Genomic DNA, 19,366 nt, shown 5'->3' on the forward strand with positions numbered 1-19,366 from the left:
TGATCTATAAACTATGGTACTATTAAAAGGACTGTGACAACAAACAAAAACATTTGCTTTAGACTGACATGAGCCAATGTCCAGCGTGTCCATTGTAGTGTCACTGTTCTCTTCTGAGTAATTCATGTTCTGAGGTCAATGCTTATATGGTATGTTTGTGTGTTTGTCTCCTTTGTAGAGAAGACTGAGATGACTCTCACAGGCCTGTCTCCCACTGTAGAGTATGTGGTTAGTGTTTATGCCATTGGCAAGGGTGGAGAGAGCCCCCCAGTGGTGGAAAACGCTGTTACAGGTGAGATATATGTACAGTTTTATCATGTATAATATGTCATACAGGATATCAATATAAATACCGGTAGATAGATATTGTATTCAATATGAATGCATAAACATACAAGAGATAATCTTTTGGTAAAGGGATGATGAGAGAGTATTTGAAGTACTGAGGTACTTTTTGGAAAGTACTTGTTGGGAGTGTTTGGGTTTACATGTAACTCACTCACCTTCTCAATATTACCTGTGCAGGAGGCAGCGGTGACCACCCGACTGACCTTTCCTTCACGGACGTGCAGCCGACCACTCTGCACGTCACCTGGGACGTTCCCTCCGAGCGTGTGACTTCTTACAGGGTTCTGTACACCAGCCCACTGGAGGGAGAACGTGAGCTGTACCCAGCACCTCGTGGAACCGACACCAGCGCCGTGATCCCCAACCTCCGCCCCAACACTGAGTACACCATCCAGGTCATCCCCGTGCAGGGACAAACACCTCTGACCACACTGCTGGGCAAGCAGGCCACCAAAGGCCTAACAGGTTGGTATCAGGCAATGGGCTCAGTGCACTAAAGTCACTTAGTACTGCCGTTTGACTTCCGGTGGAGCGTTAACTATATTGAAACGGCATCTTCGGTTTTATTCTTTTCCTTAAATATTCACTAAGACACAGAATATCTTGTTTTCCCAATAATACAAATTTCAACGTGCTCAAATCCTTCTTTATCGTAACGTGTTGATTCGCTAGGTGCAACACTCAACTGGGTCCATGTAGACACGAATTACCATAGCAATAGCTGCAGGTTCGAACACACCGGAAATCTAACGGCAGTACTAAAAACGTTTGTGCACAGAGCCTATACCTCGGGTATATCAGGCAAAAAAAGCAATGGCAAGCCTTTTTAACATTTCATTTTGAGGACAAGAGGAATTGCAGAGATCACATTTTAGGGAGAGCTTAAATAAACTTTATGTGGGATTCTTGAGTCTGCTCTCCCACAACATGGAAGGCAGGCTCAACAAGGTCTTCAAATTTAGATACAGAAACATTTCGGGATCAGTCTTTCAGACATGACCTATTTCAGTCTGTCTTTTTAAAATGCCTTCCCTGTTGCATTTTCAGACAAAAAATTCTAATGTTTATGTATATATACTGTATAACTAACAAGTAGTTGTAGTTCATAAATTATAATTAGTTATCCATCTTCAAACAGCACTCATGATGAGTACTTGGTTATTAGATTGAAGTGTCATGAAATGTTGACCTTGTTGACAAGGCTTATTGACACAATTGTATCCCTTAATTGCTGCATTCTCTTGCTGAACTTGCCTGATATTTCCTTTCACAGCCAGCAGCGGCGACCGCCCTACCGACCTCCCTACTGACCTCTCTTTCACCGACGTGGACACAACCTCTCTCCGTGTGACATGGGACACTCCATCCGAGCGTGTGACCTCTTACAGGGTTCTGTACACCAGCCCACAGGAGGGTGAACGTGAGCTGTACCCAGCACCTCGTGGCTCCGACACCAGCGCCGTGATCCCCAACCTCAGCCCCAACACTCAGTACACCATCAAGGTCATCCCAGTCCAGGGACGCACACCATTGACCACACTGGTTGGCCAGCAGGCAACACGAGGCCCCACAGGTTGGTATCAGAGAATTATCTTTTCTCCATCCAGATTATGCATACAACTGATACAAATGTAATTTTGTTTTGTCATGATGAGTACTTGGTTATTAGATTGACGTGTCATGAAATGTTGACCTTGTTGACAAGGCTTATTGACACAATTGTATCCCTTAATTGCTACATTCTCTTGCTGAACTTGCCTGAAATTTCCATCGACAGCTGGCAGCGGAGACCGCCCTACCGACCTCCCTAGCGACCTCTCTTTCACCGACGTGGACACAAACTCCTTCCACGTGACATGGGACGCCCCCACCGAGCGTGTGACTTACTACAGAGTTCTGTACAAGAGCCCAGAGGAAGGTGAACGTGAGCTGTACCCAGCACCTCGTGGTTCCGACACCAGCGCCGTGATCCCCAACCTCAGCCCCAACACTCAGTACACCATCAAGGTCATCCCTGTACAGGGACGCACACCATTGACCACACTGGTTGGCCAGCAGGCAACACGAGGCCCCACAGCAGGTTGGTATCAGAGAATAAGCTTTGCTCCATCTAGCCTAGCTATCACCAGCCCAAGCTCAATATTTGAAGATTGAACGAGAGTCCGCTCTGTATTTTCTGCTGCACAAGAGCCGTGATCAACGGGCATAGTTCAAATGACTCAGTACGTATTTGGATAGTCTTTCAACCAATCAGACCAACGATCCGGTGCACCAGGTGGATAATCCATGTGATTGGTCCCCGCAGATTTGTAACGGAGGGAGGATAGAAAAATGTGGAGGTTCCAGCCTCAGCTGCACTGCAAAACCCAATTGCCAGCAGATTGGGCTGAGTTTACCCAGTCAATGCTCCATCCAGATTATGCGTTCAACTGATGTTATGTCATTTTGTTTCATCATGATGAGCAGTTCGATATTAGATTGCAGTGTCATGAAATGTTTGTCTTGATCTTGTTGACCAGGGTTATTGACACAATTGTCTCCCTCAATTGCTGCCTTCTCTTGCTGAACTTGTCTGATATTTCCATCTACAGCTGGTAGCGGTGACCGCCCTACCGACCTGTCCTTCACTGATGTGGACACGACCTCTCTCCGCGTGACATGGGATGCTCCCACCGAGCGTGTGACTAGATACAGAGTTCTGTACACGAGCCCAGAAGAGGGCGAACGTGAGCTGTACCCAGCACCTCGTGGCTCCGACACCAGCGCCGTGATCCCCAACCTCCGCCCCAACACTCAGTACACCATCCAGGTCATCCCTGTACAGGGATACACACCTCTGACTAAACTGGTTGGCCAGCAGGCAACACGAGGCCCCACAGGTTGGTATCAGAGAATAATCTTTGCTCCAACCAGATTATGCATACAACTGATGTTATGTCATTTTGTTTCATCATGATGAGTACTTGGTTATTAGATTGAAGTATCATTAATGTTGACCTTGTTGACAAGGCTTATTGACACAATTGTATCCCTTAATTGCTGCGTTCTCTTGCTGAACTTGCCTGAAATTTCCATCCACAGCTGGCAGCGGAGACCGCCCTACCGACCTCCCTACTGACCTCTCTTTCACGGACGTGGACACAAACTCCCTCCATGTGACATGGGACGCCCCCACCGAGCGTGTGACTTACTACAGAGTTCTGTACACGAGCCCAGAAGAGGGCGAACGTGAGCTGTCCCCAGCACCTCGTGGTTCCGACACCAGCGCTGTGATCCCCAACCTCCGCCCCAACACTGAGTACACCATCCAGGTCATCCCCGTGCAAGGACGCACACCTCTGCCCAAATTGGTTGGCCAGCAGGCAACAAGAGGCCCCACAGGTTGGTATCAAGGAATAATTCATAGCTCCTACAAGCTCCTAAAAGCAGAGAAGCTTTTAAGTAGATCAACACTGGGGTGTGTGGTGACGTATCTGAAGAAAAAATAGAATTAGAATTAGAACTATTAGAATCCGAGAAAAAACAAACAAAACAAAATAAACTCAATTAGATTCTGTTTGGATTAGGTATTCTGTGAAATATACTGTATGTACAAAATGGCCATTGAATTGAGTGTAGAATGTAGTAGGAAAATAAGTCACCTCCCACTGTTCATCCTTCTCAGCCTCTCAGCCTGGCACAGTCCCTGCACCCACAAACATCCAGTTCTCTGAGGTGGGCCCCACCTTCTTCACCATCACCTGGACCTCCCCCGTCCTCAGGCTGACCGGCTACCGCGTGGTGGTCACCCCCAAGAACAACCAGGCCCCGTCCAAGGAGCTCAACGTGGCTCCTGACTCCAGTCGCGTCACCGTGCCAGGACTCATGGTATGGTGCACATTCCTGATGGCCCTCCCTCTCATAGACAGCTGATAAGATAAATAATAATAATCTCTTTCCATAAATTTTTTCAATTTCTTCTGGAAATATATCTGAAAACGAGCCTCTGTTTTCTGTAATTGATTACATCATTTCTGAAACTACAATGAATGGCTTATTACAGAAGCGTTGCTAGCAGTCCATTGTGCCAACAACAAACAATGTATTTTTTATTGGCCAAATTACGTGTAGATCATTTTTAACATCCTCTTGTTTCTCACAGCTTGCCACCCCCTACATCGTGTACGTGTACGCCCTGAAAGACTCATCGGCCAGTCCCCCTCTTACTGGAGAGATCACCACCACTGACAGTAAGAGGATTTCCATGAAGCACGTAACAAATATGAATGACCTGCGTTTAACCCAACAAATTTGCTGAAGCGCTTCATTGGTCTCTTCTGTATTGAAACACTCCTGTTCTCTTACTGGCTCCTCAGACCTTAGCCCGCCCCGCCGCGTCAAGATGTCCGATGTGAGGGATGGCTCTATCACCCTCTCCTGGAGGGCCAAGGTTGAGCCCATCACCGGCTTCCTCATCGAGGCCGTCCCTGATGACCGCAGATACTCCACCATCAGCAAGACCATCCCCGAGGAGGCCAGAACATTCACCCTTACAGGTAAAGCTTAGGCACCTTCTGATCTTTAGCTAGCAGTGTAATGTGGTCCCATCAGTTCCCCAAATCACTATGAAACTGATGCTCCTGATGCAATCACAAATGTATTTACCCTCATTCTGACTGTTCCATCATGTGAATCATCTATTAACATCTCTGTTCAGTGAAATAAAAAATATATTGACTGTTAACCTTTCACCCATGACGCTTCTGGTTTATTCCACAGGGCTCCAGCCTGGCACCTTCTACACCATCAACATGTACACCCTGCACGGAAACTCCCGGAGCCCTCCCTTCACCCTCACCGTGACCACACGTAAGGCACAGCCTACTCCATCTCCAGGAAAAAAAACACTCGGCATAGTCACTGTCAGAAATACGAAGCCATTGTGTCATTTTACTATAAAGTATAGAGCCAATGTATTAAGACATCAATAAAGCTCATGTGCCACTGATTTAACGGATTAAAATATTAAGTTTTATACATGGTACGCTGCATTAACTTTACTGGCAGAAGTTCCGACTGATCAAACTGAATGTTTTAACACGCTGAGACATGGCTGATTGCACATGCAGTTCTTTTTTTGTGGAATTGCATATTTAGCAAATATAGAGACTAGTGCACACAAAAACCCTCTTCAGATGAGCTCATATGTGATACTGTGTGTGTGTGTGTGTGTATGTGTGTGTGTGTGTGTGTGTGTGTGTGTTCATCTGTGCAGCTGCTCCAGCTGTTAATGCTCCAACGGACCTCCAGTTCACCTCCATCACCCCCACCTCCATCGCCTTCTCCTGGCGCCCACCGACCACACGTATCACAGGATACTACGTCACCTATGAGGAGTCTGGCGGCAGGCCCCGTGAGCTCACCCCTAGACCACATGCTGGCCAGAACTATGCCACCATCAATGGTAAGATATGCTCACTTTGCCACCGGTAAAAGACCAAGACCAAAACCGGGGACATAATCCCAACCAGAAACGGCGACTGTCCCCTGAAACCAGGGACGCCTGGTCACCCTAACCACTGGTCATCACCCCAGTATTATCCTTAGCATGGGCATAATGAGACAGTCAAAACTTGTATTATAGAATGTTCTGCTTTATAACCATTGGTGCTAATAACTGCCCATGGGATCAATTACAGGGTTGAAACCACGCACTGAGTACATCATCAAGATTATCGCCATCTCGAACGGACAGAGAAGCACGCCACTGATAGGCACGGCCACGACTCGTAAGTACACTTCCAGTGTCCTCTCACAGCCACAGAGACTCAAAAACAGTCCACGGGCGGCACACACACAAACACACACACAAAACACAGAAAAGTGGGTGTACCTCTCAAATGTTCTTTTTGTTACTGAATGGTAAAAGTAAACAAAAAGAGGTTTGGAATTGCAACATGCTGCTGAAGAGCTCACTGCTAGCTGAGCAACTGAATTAGCTTGTTAGAAAGCTAGTTTTCTGATACAAATAGGCATATGCTTCTAGTTCTATCTTCTTCAAAACAACTATTAAACATTCTTCATGAGCCCAGAGTAGTTGCTTTTTAATACAAGCAAGGCTCATACTTTTGAATTGTACGATTCAAAAGAAAAATGGCGGCTATGCAGCTAGCTTTTTGGCTAGTGGTAGTCATTGTAAAGATCCAGAGCCAAGCTTGGATCTATTACGGTACTCCTTGCTGGCTGTAAAGCAATTTAGCAACTCCCATACCTGCCCCATCACCCCCTCCCCTTTTTCCCCAACCCCCTTCCCCGCCCCGGCTTTGCTGCTTCAATGCTAACCCCTTTCTCCCGCTCAGAATTTGGCTCGCTTCCGCTGCCACTGCCGCCCTCGCGTCCTGGCTCCGAAGACCGTCTGGACGTGCCACACGTCGTCGACGACAACACCGTCCAGGTAGTGGGGACAGGCGGCCAGGACAGTCTAGGGGGCCAGGGCCAGAATGTCGAGTACACCGAGTACAACAACCGGCCCAGCCAGCCAAACCAGCCCAACCAGCCCCACCGGCCCCAGGTGCCCCAGAGGCCCCATTACCCACTGGTCTACATCCCACAACCGGGGCCCGACGGGAACCGGGTGCCGGTGGTGCAGGTGAGTGAAGACCTTCCCGGGCGCGGGCTTCCTTATGGTTTTCCAGAGAACGACACGGGCCGTCCTCAGGAGGCACAGACACAGACCGTCATCACCTGGCAGCCACTGCCACAGAGCAACTCCTACGAGGTCCACTGCGAGCCACTCACCCACCGCAACGAGAGGACCTTCCAGGTGAGGGCGCCGTCTGACACCCACACATACAGTACACACAAACACGCCATGCAGACATAAGCATCAACTCAGATAGTGAAGTTAATACCATCAAATTAATTGTTTTAGTGATGAGAGGTCTTGGTATGTAAACTATGAATTCTTGCCTTTCAGATGAGTCTTCCAGGCACGTCCACTAGCGCTACCCTGATTGGCCTGACCTCTGGGGCTTCCTACAACGTCATCGTTGAGGCTCTGAAGGATGCTCTTAGGCACAAGGTGTTTGAGGAGGTCGTCACCGCAGGCAACACTGGTAAAAAAAAAAACTGCATTGGACTTTCTTAGCCTCCTGCACATAGTACATCTTGTTGGATTCTCACAATGCTGTACAAAACCACCGCAAGACTTATATGAGAGGAAATAAATAATTTTTTGACAAATAGGTTGATCAAGTAAAGTAAGATAAAAAAACAATCACATTTCTCACAAGATTCTGTTATCACTTTGCTGTTAGTTGAGCTGAAGGTGTGAACTAAATTCTCTTCTTTTTTTCCCTCATGTCAGTCCCTGAAGGGCAGCCTGAAGGACTTCCAGCCAATGGGGATTCTTGCTACGACACCTTCACAGCCACCTACCACAACGTGGGCGAGGAGTGGGAGCGCATGTCTGAGACCGGCTTCAAGCTGTGGTGCAGATGCCTGGGACTGGGCAGTGGCCACTTCAGATGCGACTCTTCCAGTGAGTGTCCTGCTAGTTCTCCCATTCAGTGGAGCAATCTGCCACCAGGTCTTACTAACGAGCACATCTTGTTTGATTGCTGAGAGCCAAAGGGGATTAATTCATTATGTAGGGCTCAAAGCTCATGCTTCACCGAGAAAGTTAGGGGTAACAGCCTAGATAGATAGATGATAGATACTTTATTGATCCCCAAGGGGAAATTCAAGGAAATGCCTATTGGAAATGTCAGTCTTCACTGAATATCGATAGTCAAGCAATCTAATCTCTTGATTTTTAGCCGTAATGAGTTTTATGTTAATACCCCTTTGCTTTTTTGTCCTTTTTTGTTCAAAACAGAATGGTGTCATGACAACGGCAACAACTACCGAATTGGCGAGAGGTGGGACAGACAGGCTGAGAACGGTCACATGATGAGCTGCACCTGCCTGGGCAACGGCAAGGGAGAGTTCAAGTGTGAACCACGTAAGTCCCACTTTGACATTTTAACAGTACAACTGTAGCCTATAAAGCAACATTTTACCAGTAAATCAAGTACCAGTAGGCCCTAAAAGAATTAAAACACTACCAATCATTCCCAATATATGAAGTTGACATTCATTTCACTGACATTTATAAGAATTTATTGTAGGAATAAAAGAGTTTTCTTGACCTAATTTGGCTTAAAATTGACCTGAATTGCACTGGCTATTGTTAATACAGATGAGTCTACCTGCTACGATGATGGGAAAATGTACCATGTGGGCAACCAGTGGCAGAAAGAATATCTTGGAGCCATCTGCACTTGCACGTGTTATGGTGGACAGCAGGTAAGATATGTTTAATATCACATGTTAACGCTTCAAACAGGCCACCATAATGTACCGTAATTTCCCCACTATTAGCCGTGGCTTATATATTGATTTTGCAATGAGGTATGAGGTTAATACAGGGGGCCAGTTATTATGGTGTTAATATGGTTTTGTTTCTTTTAACTTACAGAAAAACACTTTCCTACACAATGCGGCTTATATGCTCGAAATTACTGTATACAGATGCTGAAAGTGTGTTTGTGCTTTTGTTAGGGATGGCGCTGTGAGAACTGCAGAAGGCCAGGAGGCGATGGCGGCCCCCAGGTCCACCCTGTTCGTGTGAACACCTACACCAACCCAGACACAACCTTCCGCAGAGTGGTAAGCTGACCTCATCTCGTACTACCCACCCCAGCTCACAGTTCCAATACCTGCCACTTCAAATCTCTTTTTATCAATCTAAAAATAACTGTATGTTTTGTATAGTAATTCTACACGTTGAAAACATTTTTCCTCTTGTAATGTCACTTAGATGAAAGCGCTGCTACCTACTGGTTCAAGGTGGGTCTTTGGTAGAGTGTTTCAGGCAACAGCAACGCGATCTATTTTTTATTTATTTTTTTGCGCTGTGATAAGAAGTAGAGTGCTTCCCAGGCTTAAAGCTCGCAATGCCATCTGAGATGGAGTCAACGACATCTATAGATCAGCAGCTATACGAATTTTTGCGCTGTGATAAGAAGTAGAGTGCTTCCCAGGCTTAAAGCTCGCATTGCCATCTGAGATGGAGTCAACGACGTCTATAGAACAGCAGCTATACGAATGGGTCTACTTGACAAACCCTCCATATAAATGTTGAGCGGTTGTATGATAGTGAGACTTTGTTTTATGTTTTTGCCATTTTTATCCTGTTTTTGCCATTTTTATCCTGTCATGCATTTGCTAACTGTTGCACAGTTAACAAAAGGTTAACATAAGCAGTCATGGTACTTTGTGCCTGGCTGTGTCATGACAGAGGAGGTTTTTAAGGCTGACATTATTTATGAATCACGACTCATGTAATGTCAAGGGTCCAGTGACCATCAGAGTGTGAATGTAATAAACTAATCACTTAACTGGTTGCATTGCTTGATGCTAACAGCAAGTTTGCGGCGTGTTCCTATAGTGGCCTCTAATTCTAATGTGTGGTCTAACTCTAATTATTTGAGAAGAAAAAACTGTTTGTTTATAGAACTAGTTTTGAAAGAAGCTGCCAAGTCAGTACTATTCTAGCATTCTGGTGTTAATAAGCAGCTATATGGAATATCACCACAAGTTACATTTTATCTCCATGTTTTAAATATTTAGTGCATGCCATAACCCTATGTCCCTGTAGATGTCCCAGGAGGTATTAACACTAAGTTCCCTATGTGGCATACTAAACATCTAGTGTCATATACAGTTATCTATTGTCACAGATCTGTTAGGATGGCCTGAAACAACATTTTAGCTCCAACGCAACCTCTGGTTCATTCATTTCTGTTCACTTAACACTGTTGTCTGTTTTTGCCCTTCCAGAACATTCAGTGCCCCATTGAGTGCCTCCGGCCTGACCTCCTCGCTGACGCGATCTCTCCAAGCAACCCCAACGAGTGAGCGCCCGTGCCTGAAGCGATGCGTCGCCATCCCCCTGCGGCCAAAGACCCGCCGTTTTCAGCGGGCCCCCCGGCGGACATCCTCCACCGAATCCAGACGTGACGAATGAGATTGTATTAACACACATTAGTGCCTTAACACCCTACCCTTCCCAAATAGTTTTGTTCCCCCCCCCTTCAACACTGCATCGCTTTCTCGGCTTTATCACACCGACAGTTAACGTCACGCTAACGCTAGCCCATCCTCCCCACCCCACTCACTCCTATACTGCCCTACTCATGATTAGGTTGGCAGTTGGGATTCTTTTCTTGTCTTCAGTGTGTTAAATGTTTGGATATCTGTTGTTGCGATTCTCTCAGAAATGTATTTAGACACTTTATAAGAGAAAACAAAGAATAACACATTCCTGTTCATGTTGAAGCCCTGGCGACCATTACTGGTGGGGGCATCTTGTCACGTCAAAAGCGATATTCAAATGTCCAAGCCAATTTGCATCTCTACTGATTATATTTTTTTCAGTAAAAACTTCCCAGTATTAGTGCCATACATTGGTAACAATGTATTTTTGTACTTTAAAAAAAAAAAAAAAAAATACTGAAAAGTTACTCATCAGAAATGGAGCACTGTTTGAGAGAATGTTGGAGTACCAGTCATGGTACATTGAGGTTCGGTCCATATCCCAGTTTGTGTTTTGTTTGATGTTTTTTTGTTTTTCTTTTGTGGCCCTTCATTGTAAAGATGGGGGCAGCACTGTTTTCTAATGACAATGACACTTACTGATAACGATTGATTTGTTTGTAATTTTCTAACTTTTGTTTATTACTTTAATTTATCCCTAAATTCTTCTGAAGTGTTGAAAGGTCAGAACTGGGATGTAAAGATAGATTTTTGTACTGTAAGTGCCAAAGGTCTTCACTACTGTCTAATTTCCCTTTTTGGATAAAAATGTACAAAGAACCTCAAACATAATGTCTCTGAGTTTTGTTGTCTTGTAAGAAAAAAAGATTGTGTTCAATATATATAAAAAAAGAGTATACAATTTCTTATAGCGTTAGTCAATTGCGATTCCTCCCCTAGAGGTTGTCAAACCTTCTATTCAGAAAGCAAGAATCCTTCAAACAAATGTTCAAACAGATGTCCAGAAGTTTAGTCAAGAAATCAACTATTTATTATTTCTGGAGGAGGCTTAAGAGGTTAGACTTGGCAGTGCTACTGGAAACATTTAAGAATAACAAGTCCAAGTGGAATGCATAGGAGTGTGCGTTCTATTTGCACTGGGAGTTGTAACAATGATGTAGTGTCAATGGGGAACCACTATGTAATGCATTAGACATCTTCTGGCTTTCAGTCAGAAGCCCATTCAATCAGTAACTTGCGCAGGCTTGAGATGAGATATTAAGGGGTATTAGAAATGGTCTGCAAGGAGTTGGTGTCAGGAGCTAGTGGTGGAAAAGGCGGAGCTTGGTGTGCACCAGGGTGATGCCAAGCTCGTTGCACGCGTTGATCACCACCTCATCAGCTGTGGAACCGGAGGGGGCTGCGATGTACTCGACACCACTCTGGAAGAACGAGGAGGAACAGGGGAAGAGAGGACTTTAGTAAAAGTATCATGCAGGAACACAGAATGCCTGCAAAACCCTAATGAAAACCTCCACTGAGCATTCATACCAACTGTGGGCTACAATCTCCCAAAGCCATTTTACATCATTAGACAGATTAAAGACGATGGAAGAACAACAATGGCAGCTAGAGAGATAACGTGATGAGAAGGAAATACATGATAAAGATGGCATTAGTGTATCCAGAAGGAAATTAAGATAAATACTAGTATTGTTAATGTTAATACATTAGTGTAATAAAGAGGAAGCATGTGGTGGTCAGTACCCGTTTGGCCCGGTCCACGTTGTCCCTGAAGGGGAAGAAGGCATCAGAGCTCAGCGCGACTGCCTGCAGGGAGCTGAGCCAGTTCTTGCGCTCCGTCTCAGACAGCTGCTCAGGAACCTCCTCAAACATGGCCTTCCACGCATCCAGGTCTGGGCCCTAACACACACACGCACACAAACACACAAACAAACATGTCAGTACACAACTGGAGGGCCACAGTAAAGTAGAGATAAAAGATCACAAAATCGTAGTAAATACTGCGAGTGTTTATGATGGACCTTCCATTTCCCACATGTACACACACGGCCTGGTAAACCAACCCAACCCTCAGCTACTGAGGGCTCCCTAGAACCAGCGATGGCTCTTGACGCTCACCTCTCCGATGGTCCCGCTGACGAACTGGTCGATGGCGTTGGCCATCTCTGCACGCTTGACGCCGCTTCTGAACTTCATGTTGAGGACACGAGGGTGGCGTCTCAGCCACCAGTTGTCAGCCTTGTCCCCGGCCAGACGCGTGCAGTGGATACGAGACTGTTGACCAGCGCCTATTCCAATCACCTGACACACACACACACACACACAAACAAAATCAATGGACATCAAGGGCATCAACCAACTCTTACTCTACTCTATTCTCAGCTGATGCATTATTACCTGTCCATCCTTGGCGTAGCATACAGAGTTGGACTGTGTGTACTTCACAGCAATGCTCGCCACGATGAGGTCACGCAGAGCCCTCTCGGACAACTACATATGATAAAAGAGTTAAAAGTGAACAACAGGGAAAGGGATACAAAAAAGGGACAGGGATCGGAGTATCTATGCATCTATTATATTCATACAATCAATCATATGATCCTACTGTATATACCTTGCCCTGGGAGACAACGTTGTTGAAAAGCTCCTTGTCGATGTTGGCTCCGTTTCGCTTCTGCTTGAGATGGAGGCCAAAGAGGACCCGGACCTCAGTCTCATCCGGCTCATAGGACGGGTCCATCTAAAAACGGCCATGACAGAAAAGACTAGAAAATCAGTGTACGGATTCAGATTTATTCCAACTGCTGAATAAAAGACAGGTCCCGTTTGTTTTGTTTGGCCTTTTCCCCCACTCAATTTCACCTGAAGTACACAGTAGTTGCCGTTCTTCTTCTTGGAGAGAATCCGGAGGGCCTCCTCTTCGTAGCCAGGGGCAACGATCCCATCAGAAACCTGGAGCCAAGACAGGCAAGCAAGCAGATGAGTCAACAACAACAACAACAACATTCTTGTCCAAATGGAATGTTTCACTGTGTTCCCTTCAATGACTCAATACTTAGAAACCACCACAACACGGAAAACGCACCTCTCTGGAGATGATTTTGGCGGTTGCGACATCGCAGGTGTCAGAGAGGGCGATGAAATCTCCAAAAGATGACATCCTGTCAGACCCTGTGGAGGGTAGGACAGACAAACACACAGATGTGCTTTCAAACTTTATTTCACCCCGGCCCACCAATGACCAACACAAAAAACTGTGTGTTAATTCAGAGCTGTAACTACAAAAACAGTATCTGGTTACGCTGTTCATATCACAGCCTACACAAACTGAGAAAGTAAGTAAACCATAGAAGAAACTGACTCTGTTAAAACCATTATCTAGGGGTTATGGTTTATGTAGAGCGAAAATATCAATAAACCTTTGCCTCAGCTCCGCACACTTAAGAGACACAACAGAACAGGTGTGGGTTAGAGGGACACTTCACCGATTAGCATTAAGCTTTGTATCTTTAGAAAACCAGTCATGTTTTTGAATGGTCGTGCATCATTCCCTCAGTTTGCCTTGAGATGAGAGAAATATAGATTTCAATGTTGGACTTCATTTTACATCATTGAAAGCAGGAAGTCCTAATCCGTATTTCTCCCATCTCAAGGCAAACTGAGGGAATGATGCCCGACAATTCAAAAACATGACTGGTTTTCTAAAGATACAAAGCTTAATGCTAATCGGTGAAGTGTCCCTTTAAGTAGCCGAGGTTGTTCAGAATGAGGGCACACAGTGATGTTACCTCTGGCGCGGGCGTAAGCGGTGGCTAGTGGCGTGAGGTCCTGCAGCATATCGTTCACCATGCACACCTTCGCCTCTTCCTCCGTCAGAGCCACTCCTACTGCAGCACCTGCATCAGGAGACAGATGACCGTCACAAAGGGAGGGTGTGTGTGTGTGTGTGTGTGTGCTCTGTGTGTGTGTATATCGAGGGCTGAGAACCAAAGGGGCGTAAGTGACATTTCACCAACTTTACAGGAGAGCCAAAACAAATCTAACTGCTTCTATATGTTCACAGTTAAAGACCTTTGGTTTTTGTTCAATAACTTTAGATTTATAAATATTTTACTTCTATAATTTTGTCAGCTAGAAAGAGCTCATCAAGAGCTCTCAGGTGATATATATATAACTCAATTTTCCTCCTCTTGGTCCACACTGCAGCACCCTTGAGTGTACATACTAGTACACGAGTCAGAGGCCAACAACATTACTTATTGTCACAGTGTGTTTACCGTTAAGCATACATGCTTGTGTACTGCATGGCTTTTGCCTTGCCTGGGTTAGTGTGTGTATGTGTGTGTGTGTGTGTGTGTGTGTGTGTGTGTGTGTGTGTGTGTGTGTGTGTGTGTGTGTGTGTTACCTGCAGGACTGACGTGCTTGAAAGACGTAGCAGCTGGCATGCCCAGAGCATTCTTCAGCTCCTTCACCAACTGCCAGGCGTTGAGGGCATCGCACAGATTAATAAAGCCTGGAGATCCATTTACCACTACAGGGAGGGAGAGAGAGAGAGAGAGAAGGAGAGAAGGAGAGAGAGGGGGAGAGAGGGAGGAGAGAGAGAGGGGGAGGAGAGAGGAGAGAAGGAGAGAGAGGGGGAGAGAGGGAGAAGTGACTATTGTGCAGATGAAAAGCAGGTCTCATTCTTATGGGTAATGTGACAAACAAAATGGCTCACTTCCCAGACACAGACCTTGCCAGTAGAGCTGCATACTTCTCGGTCCAAATCAACAATAATTAAATGCGAGAAGTGTTGTTCTTTCCTTAACACTTCAAGGTCCGTGGCCTTTCAGACACTCTGAGGCAGTTTGCTACAACTTTAGATTTTTAAGTTTTTTGTCTAACTGAAAACATCCATGCAAAAGTGACACATATGGTTGTAATCTAGAAGAAGTCCTCAGTAATAAGAAAATCAGAGTGAACTGAATGTAAATAAAACAGTTATTATTGAAATAAGTGTAAACACAAGAGTGCATGCCCATTCTTGAATTTCCCCTTGGGGATCAATAAAGTATCTACAGTACAGTATCTATCTATCTATCTATCTATCCATCCATTATTCCCAATCACGGGTACAGCCGTACCTGTTATGGGCAGAGATGGGCGCAAGGTGTACAGCTGGGCAGGCGCCTGGTGGGGGTTCATGCCATAGCGCAGGGGCAGCTGGGATACGCCACGACTGTACTCCCTCCGGAAGTAGTCAGCGATGGCGTCGTCATACTGTGCCGTGTGTGTGAAGGCCTGTGGGAGAGCAGTTGAGAGGTGAACAGGGAAAGAAATGTGGCGAGCCTGATGCATTTTGGAACATCCTCCGCAGAATTAAAGCCTGCATTCATGTGAATTCTGATTTAATTACATTTTTTTTACTTCTTTAAACAAGCAAGTCCTCTTACTTAGAATAGATGAATAAATCAATCAATCATCATCATCATCATCATCATCATGACTACAGAAAAAAAACACCACAGACTTCATTTGTTAGGAAAATGAGCAGAAGATGCAAACTCAAGTTCAGTGAAATGGGTGAACAGACTCAACCCGTGAGTGACATTTATTAGCAGGTAACAGTAACACTTGAGATTTCCTTCTCTCTCCCAGCGATGTGGTGTGGACTGGTATATTTATCTGTTGCATTTGGGTGCAAAAACCACTGCGGAGCTTGAATAGCCTGTGATGGCCAGACCTGTCTTATACTATGAATCCTCAGGGGTCAGTGTAGCACACTTGTCCAGCTCACAAAGGGTTTTATTGTGTGGCTGTTTCAGCATGTAAATACAAAGTGGCCATTTAAACTTGGGCCTTGAGTCCCCCTCGCCCACGCGTGAACCTCAAAGGACCTTTCATCACGAGGTAAAGACACTGAGCTGGGATGAACTGGAGGCCAAGGGAGAGAGCAAGGGGAAGGCAAACCCAATGAACCAGAGATTGATGGGTGCACGCACACACACACACACACACACACACAGACAGACACACAGACAGACACACACACACAGATAACCTAATAGCCCCTTGAACTGGACTTCGATTCTCACAGCACATGAATGAGCCCAATTTCAGCAACACACATACAAACACAAATAGTGTTACCTAACAGCAAATTGACGACCTAGAAATACTAGTCTCTCTATCTATAGCAGGCGTATAGTGGGAGAATTCCCACTATTTCAACACTACTGTTAGCATTGTGATCAGGATGACTAGCTGTGTTTTCTGACACAATTTAATCTCCACACCACCGACCTGATCAATTCTGAAGCCAATACACTAGATAAGATGACAGAAGGGATTTCTTGCGACAAGAGGGGAACATATAGTATGTCACTGTCTGAGGGAGCCTGATCGTTACTCGGATCTGACGAATGAGCAATTTGACAAGTCAGTAGTAGAGAACCTGTGAAGCTATTGCACAATCAGTTGACTGCGTCACTGACTGACATGTCTAAACACAGCCCGCCCCTAGTAGAAATACTTTTGAAATCCAAAATGGCACACGTGGTTATGACTGGGCATTAAAGACGACATGTAGCGTTAGCGTCTGCATGTCGGGCATAGCCCTAGAGGAAGACTGTAGCAGCTCATTAAAAAAGAAAACACAACACAACACTGTTTGGCATAGTTCAAAGGACTTTGTCTTGTATGGACAGGCCAATGTGGTCATGGTTACCTTCAAAGCCAGCGTTTTGCGAGTCTCCAAGGTTGTATCTTTGCCATCTGAGCCCTCCATCTCCACAGCCACCAGGTCATAGTCAGCTGGGTCACAGACAATAGTGACTCTGGCATGGTTCTTGGCAGCTGCTCGGAGAAGTGTCACTCCACCTTTGGTGAGAAGAATGGTTTAAAAAGGCAATTATAACTGCCTAGCTTCTATTCAAATCTTAAATAAAAGCCTCCAGAGTACTTTACTATAGGTAAGACAGACACTCACCGATGTCAATTTGCTCTACAGCGGCTTCGACAGTTACATCAGGCACTGAGATGGTCTTCACAAATGGGTACAAATTGCACACAACCACTCTGACCAAAAACAAAGAGGAAAGGTCAACACAGGTCACCTAGTAGTTTCTAGTGTGTCACCTTACAGTACATTTCATTTGGACTACAATACAGCCATAGATGAGTGTGACTATAACACCACAACAAATGAAACCAATGCACTGTTACCATTCAATGTCCTTAACCTATAGCATTAGTGGATGATCTCTCTCTGTGTGCGTGTGTGTGTGTGTGTGTGTCAGTATGTCACATTTTACTCAGGTGGCCTGAATTACAGAACAAAACTGTGGCATCCACAAGTAGACACTTAAATACTACAAGTCCCATGATCAGAGGCCACAGTGAATGGGTCACGCGACCATAGCAGCACTATCTGAATTACACAGTGATTGGATTAGACTCAGCAGAAAATTCAACTCGGACAGTCACATGAACAACCACTCACTCTCATCCAAGAGGTAGCTATAGCCTACCATTTGGACCCTGTCACATGAGAACATGGAAACAGAGCAGCTAGGAACAAAGAAAGAATGAGAAGACTTTATGAAGGGGGAGATGGTGACACTGTTGCAGTTTCGGCCCTCACCTCACAAGGCTAAAGCCCAGTTTGTCCATGTCAGCTTTATCAGAGGGGGTGTGTCTGGCTAAAATGCCTCCGTGAACAGCAGGATGAAGCGTCTTCACCCTCCCACCCAGCATCTCGGGGAAGCCAGTCAGTTCCGAGACATCCCTTTGGGAAAGTCAGTTAAAAACATTACTTTACAATGCATTCCTTAAATGGGATTACAACGTTGATGCATCCCATCAATCATCAAAAAACTTAGAAACACGAGAAATCATTAGCCTAGCAGACGGATAAAACTTGCCTGACATGTAGTCCAGCATCACGCAAGGCTTTGGCCGTGCCACCCGATGCCACCAAGGATAGACCCACAGACACAAGACGTTTGGCGAAGTCCAACAAACCAGTTTTATCCGACACACTGAGCAACGCTGTGAGGATAAATGTTAGAATAGACTGAAGTAACTTAATCGGACTGCATATTTTGTATGCATGCTAATTGCTATGTCCCATAGAAGTGAATCAGCAGCATAAGGTGGCATGTTGTCACTATTGTTCTCACTGTCGGCAATACCACCATCTTGAGAGCAAAAAGTTGCAGTAAAAAGTAAAAACACAACAACAACAACAACATGCACTGATTCCATTTAACGCAAAACTGCAGATAAGAAACTTCAATCGTTCACGTCATATCGCATCATGTAACCTTACATTAGTTAGCTAGCTGTGCTAAACATGTGTCTGTCGTTACAATTCTTCATTAACTTGACTTACTAGTCTAACAACCTAAATAATGCCAAATAGTTTAATAAACAAGTCGGATCACGACTGAAACATGCATCCCGCAGCAACATTCCAGTATCGATACCGAAAGTATTTGGGCATATTTACCAAGTTCAGAGCAAGCCATGGCGAATGTTGGCACTGGATGATGTATCCCTGGTGGTGGCTGGTGTCTTTGATAGTGTGTGGAAACCTACTGTCTATGGTGGAAACACGTGGATGAAATGCGAAAGATTTATCAGCGGGATAACTTCATTATGCTGCATGCCGGGAAGTTTGCTATTCATTAATTCCCGCCTCTGCCTGCACCTGGTTGGTTAGATGAGTTTAACTCATGGTTTAACTACAAGTGTAGGCTACTGTGCAGCTACGTCGGCGGCATATGTCCAGTGAACTTCATGATGGAAAGATAAACTCTTTATGCTGAAAGTCACAGGCTCTAGAAACGGGCAAATGATGCGTTGACACGGTTAGTCGGCTCTTCTACGATAAGCGCTGCGCCCCCCCTGCTCAACAGCTAGCCTAACATTTTTTACAAGACAGAATGATGGCATCACA

The 19,366-nt window shown here is 45.3% G+C and overlaps 2 protein-coding genes across 5 annotated transcripts in view; one reads left to right on the plus strand and one right to left on the minus strand.

Moving 5' to 3' along the window:
* fn1b (fibronectin 1b) overlaps positions 1-11,256 on the plus strand; it is a 36,069-nt gene extending 24,813 nt beyond the window's left edge. For 2 of the 4 annotated variants that reach the window (XM_062527404.1, XM_062527402.1), the window contains 19 exons: positions 179-292; positions 526-813; positions 1,622-1,921; positions 2,126-2,428; positions 2,940-3,227; positions 3,430-3,729; positions 4,013-4,215; positions 4,490-4,577; positions 4,704-4,883; positions 5,107-5,196; positions 5,603-5,791; positions 6,027-6,116; positions 6,687-7,150; positions 7,304-7,442; positions 7,694-7,867; positions 8,204-8,329; positions 8,567-8,673; positions 8,929-9,036; positions 10,210-11,256. In XM_062527404.1, coding sequence (XP_062383388.1) covers positions 179-292; positions 526-813; positions 1,622-1,921; positions 2,126-2,428; positions 2,940-3,227; positions 3,430-3,729; positions 4,013-4,215; positions 4,490-4,577; positions 4,704-4,883; positions 5,107-5,196; positions 5,603-5,791; positions 6,027-6,116; positions 6,687-7,150; positions 7,304-7,442; positions 7,694-7,867; positions 8,204-8,329; positions 8,567-8,673; positions 8,929-9,036; positions 10,210-10,287 — 3,629 coding nt within the window. In that variant the 3' untranslated portion in view covers positions 10,288-11,256. Of the gene's footprint in view, positions 1-178; positions 293-525; positions 814-1,621; positions 1,922-2,125; positions 2,429-2,939; positions 3,228-3,429; positions 3,730-4,012; positions 4,216-4,489; positions 4,578-4,694; positions 4,884-5,106; positions 5,197-5,602; positions 5,792-6,026; positions 6,117-6,686; positions 7,151-7,303; positions 7,443-7,693; positions 7,868-8,203; positions 8,330-8,566; positions 8,674-8,928; positions 9,037-10,209 lie in introns of all 4 variants that reach the window. The other 2 variants (XM_062527401.1, XM_062527403.1) reach the window with 1 other exon arrangement.
* Positions 11,257-11,432: 176 nt separating this feature from the next.
* atic (5-aminoimidazole-4-carboxamide ribonucleotide formyltransferase/IMP cyclohydrolase) lies at positions 11,433-19,048 on the minus strand. The gene is made up of 15 exons (XM_062527405.1): positions 18,917-19,048; positions 18,330-18,456; positions 18,050-18,193; positions 17,396-17,484; positions 17,135-17,286; positions 15,552-15,708; positions 14,834-14,959; positions 14,217-14,324; positions 13,514-13,599; positions 13,291-13,380; positions 13,043-13,168; positions 12,826-12,918; positions 12,547-12,729; positions 12,172-12,327; positions 11,433-11,846 (listed from the first exon to the last, which is right to left on the minus strand). Exons 1-15 carry the CDS (start codon positions 18,933-18,935, stop codon positions 11,727-11,729), a joined length of 1,776 nt encoding a protein of 591 aa, XP_062383389.1. The 5' UTR covers positions 18,936-19,048; the 3' UTR covers positions 11,433-11,726.
* Between the last annotated feature and the right edge of the window lie 318 nt (positions 19,049-19,366).

The sequence above is a fragment of the Sardina pilchardus genome, chromosome 23 (assembly GCF_963854185.1).
Source record: "Sardina pilchardus chromosome 23, fSarPil1.1, whole genome shotgun sequence".
In the NCBI taxonomy this organism is placed as follows: Eukaryota; Metazoa; Chordata; class Actinopteri; order Clupeiformes; family Clupeidae; genus Sardina; species Sardina pilchardus.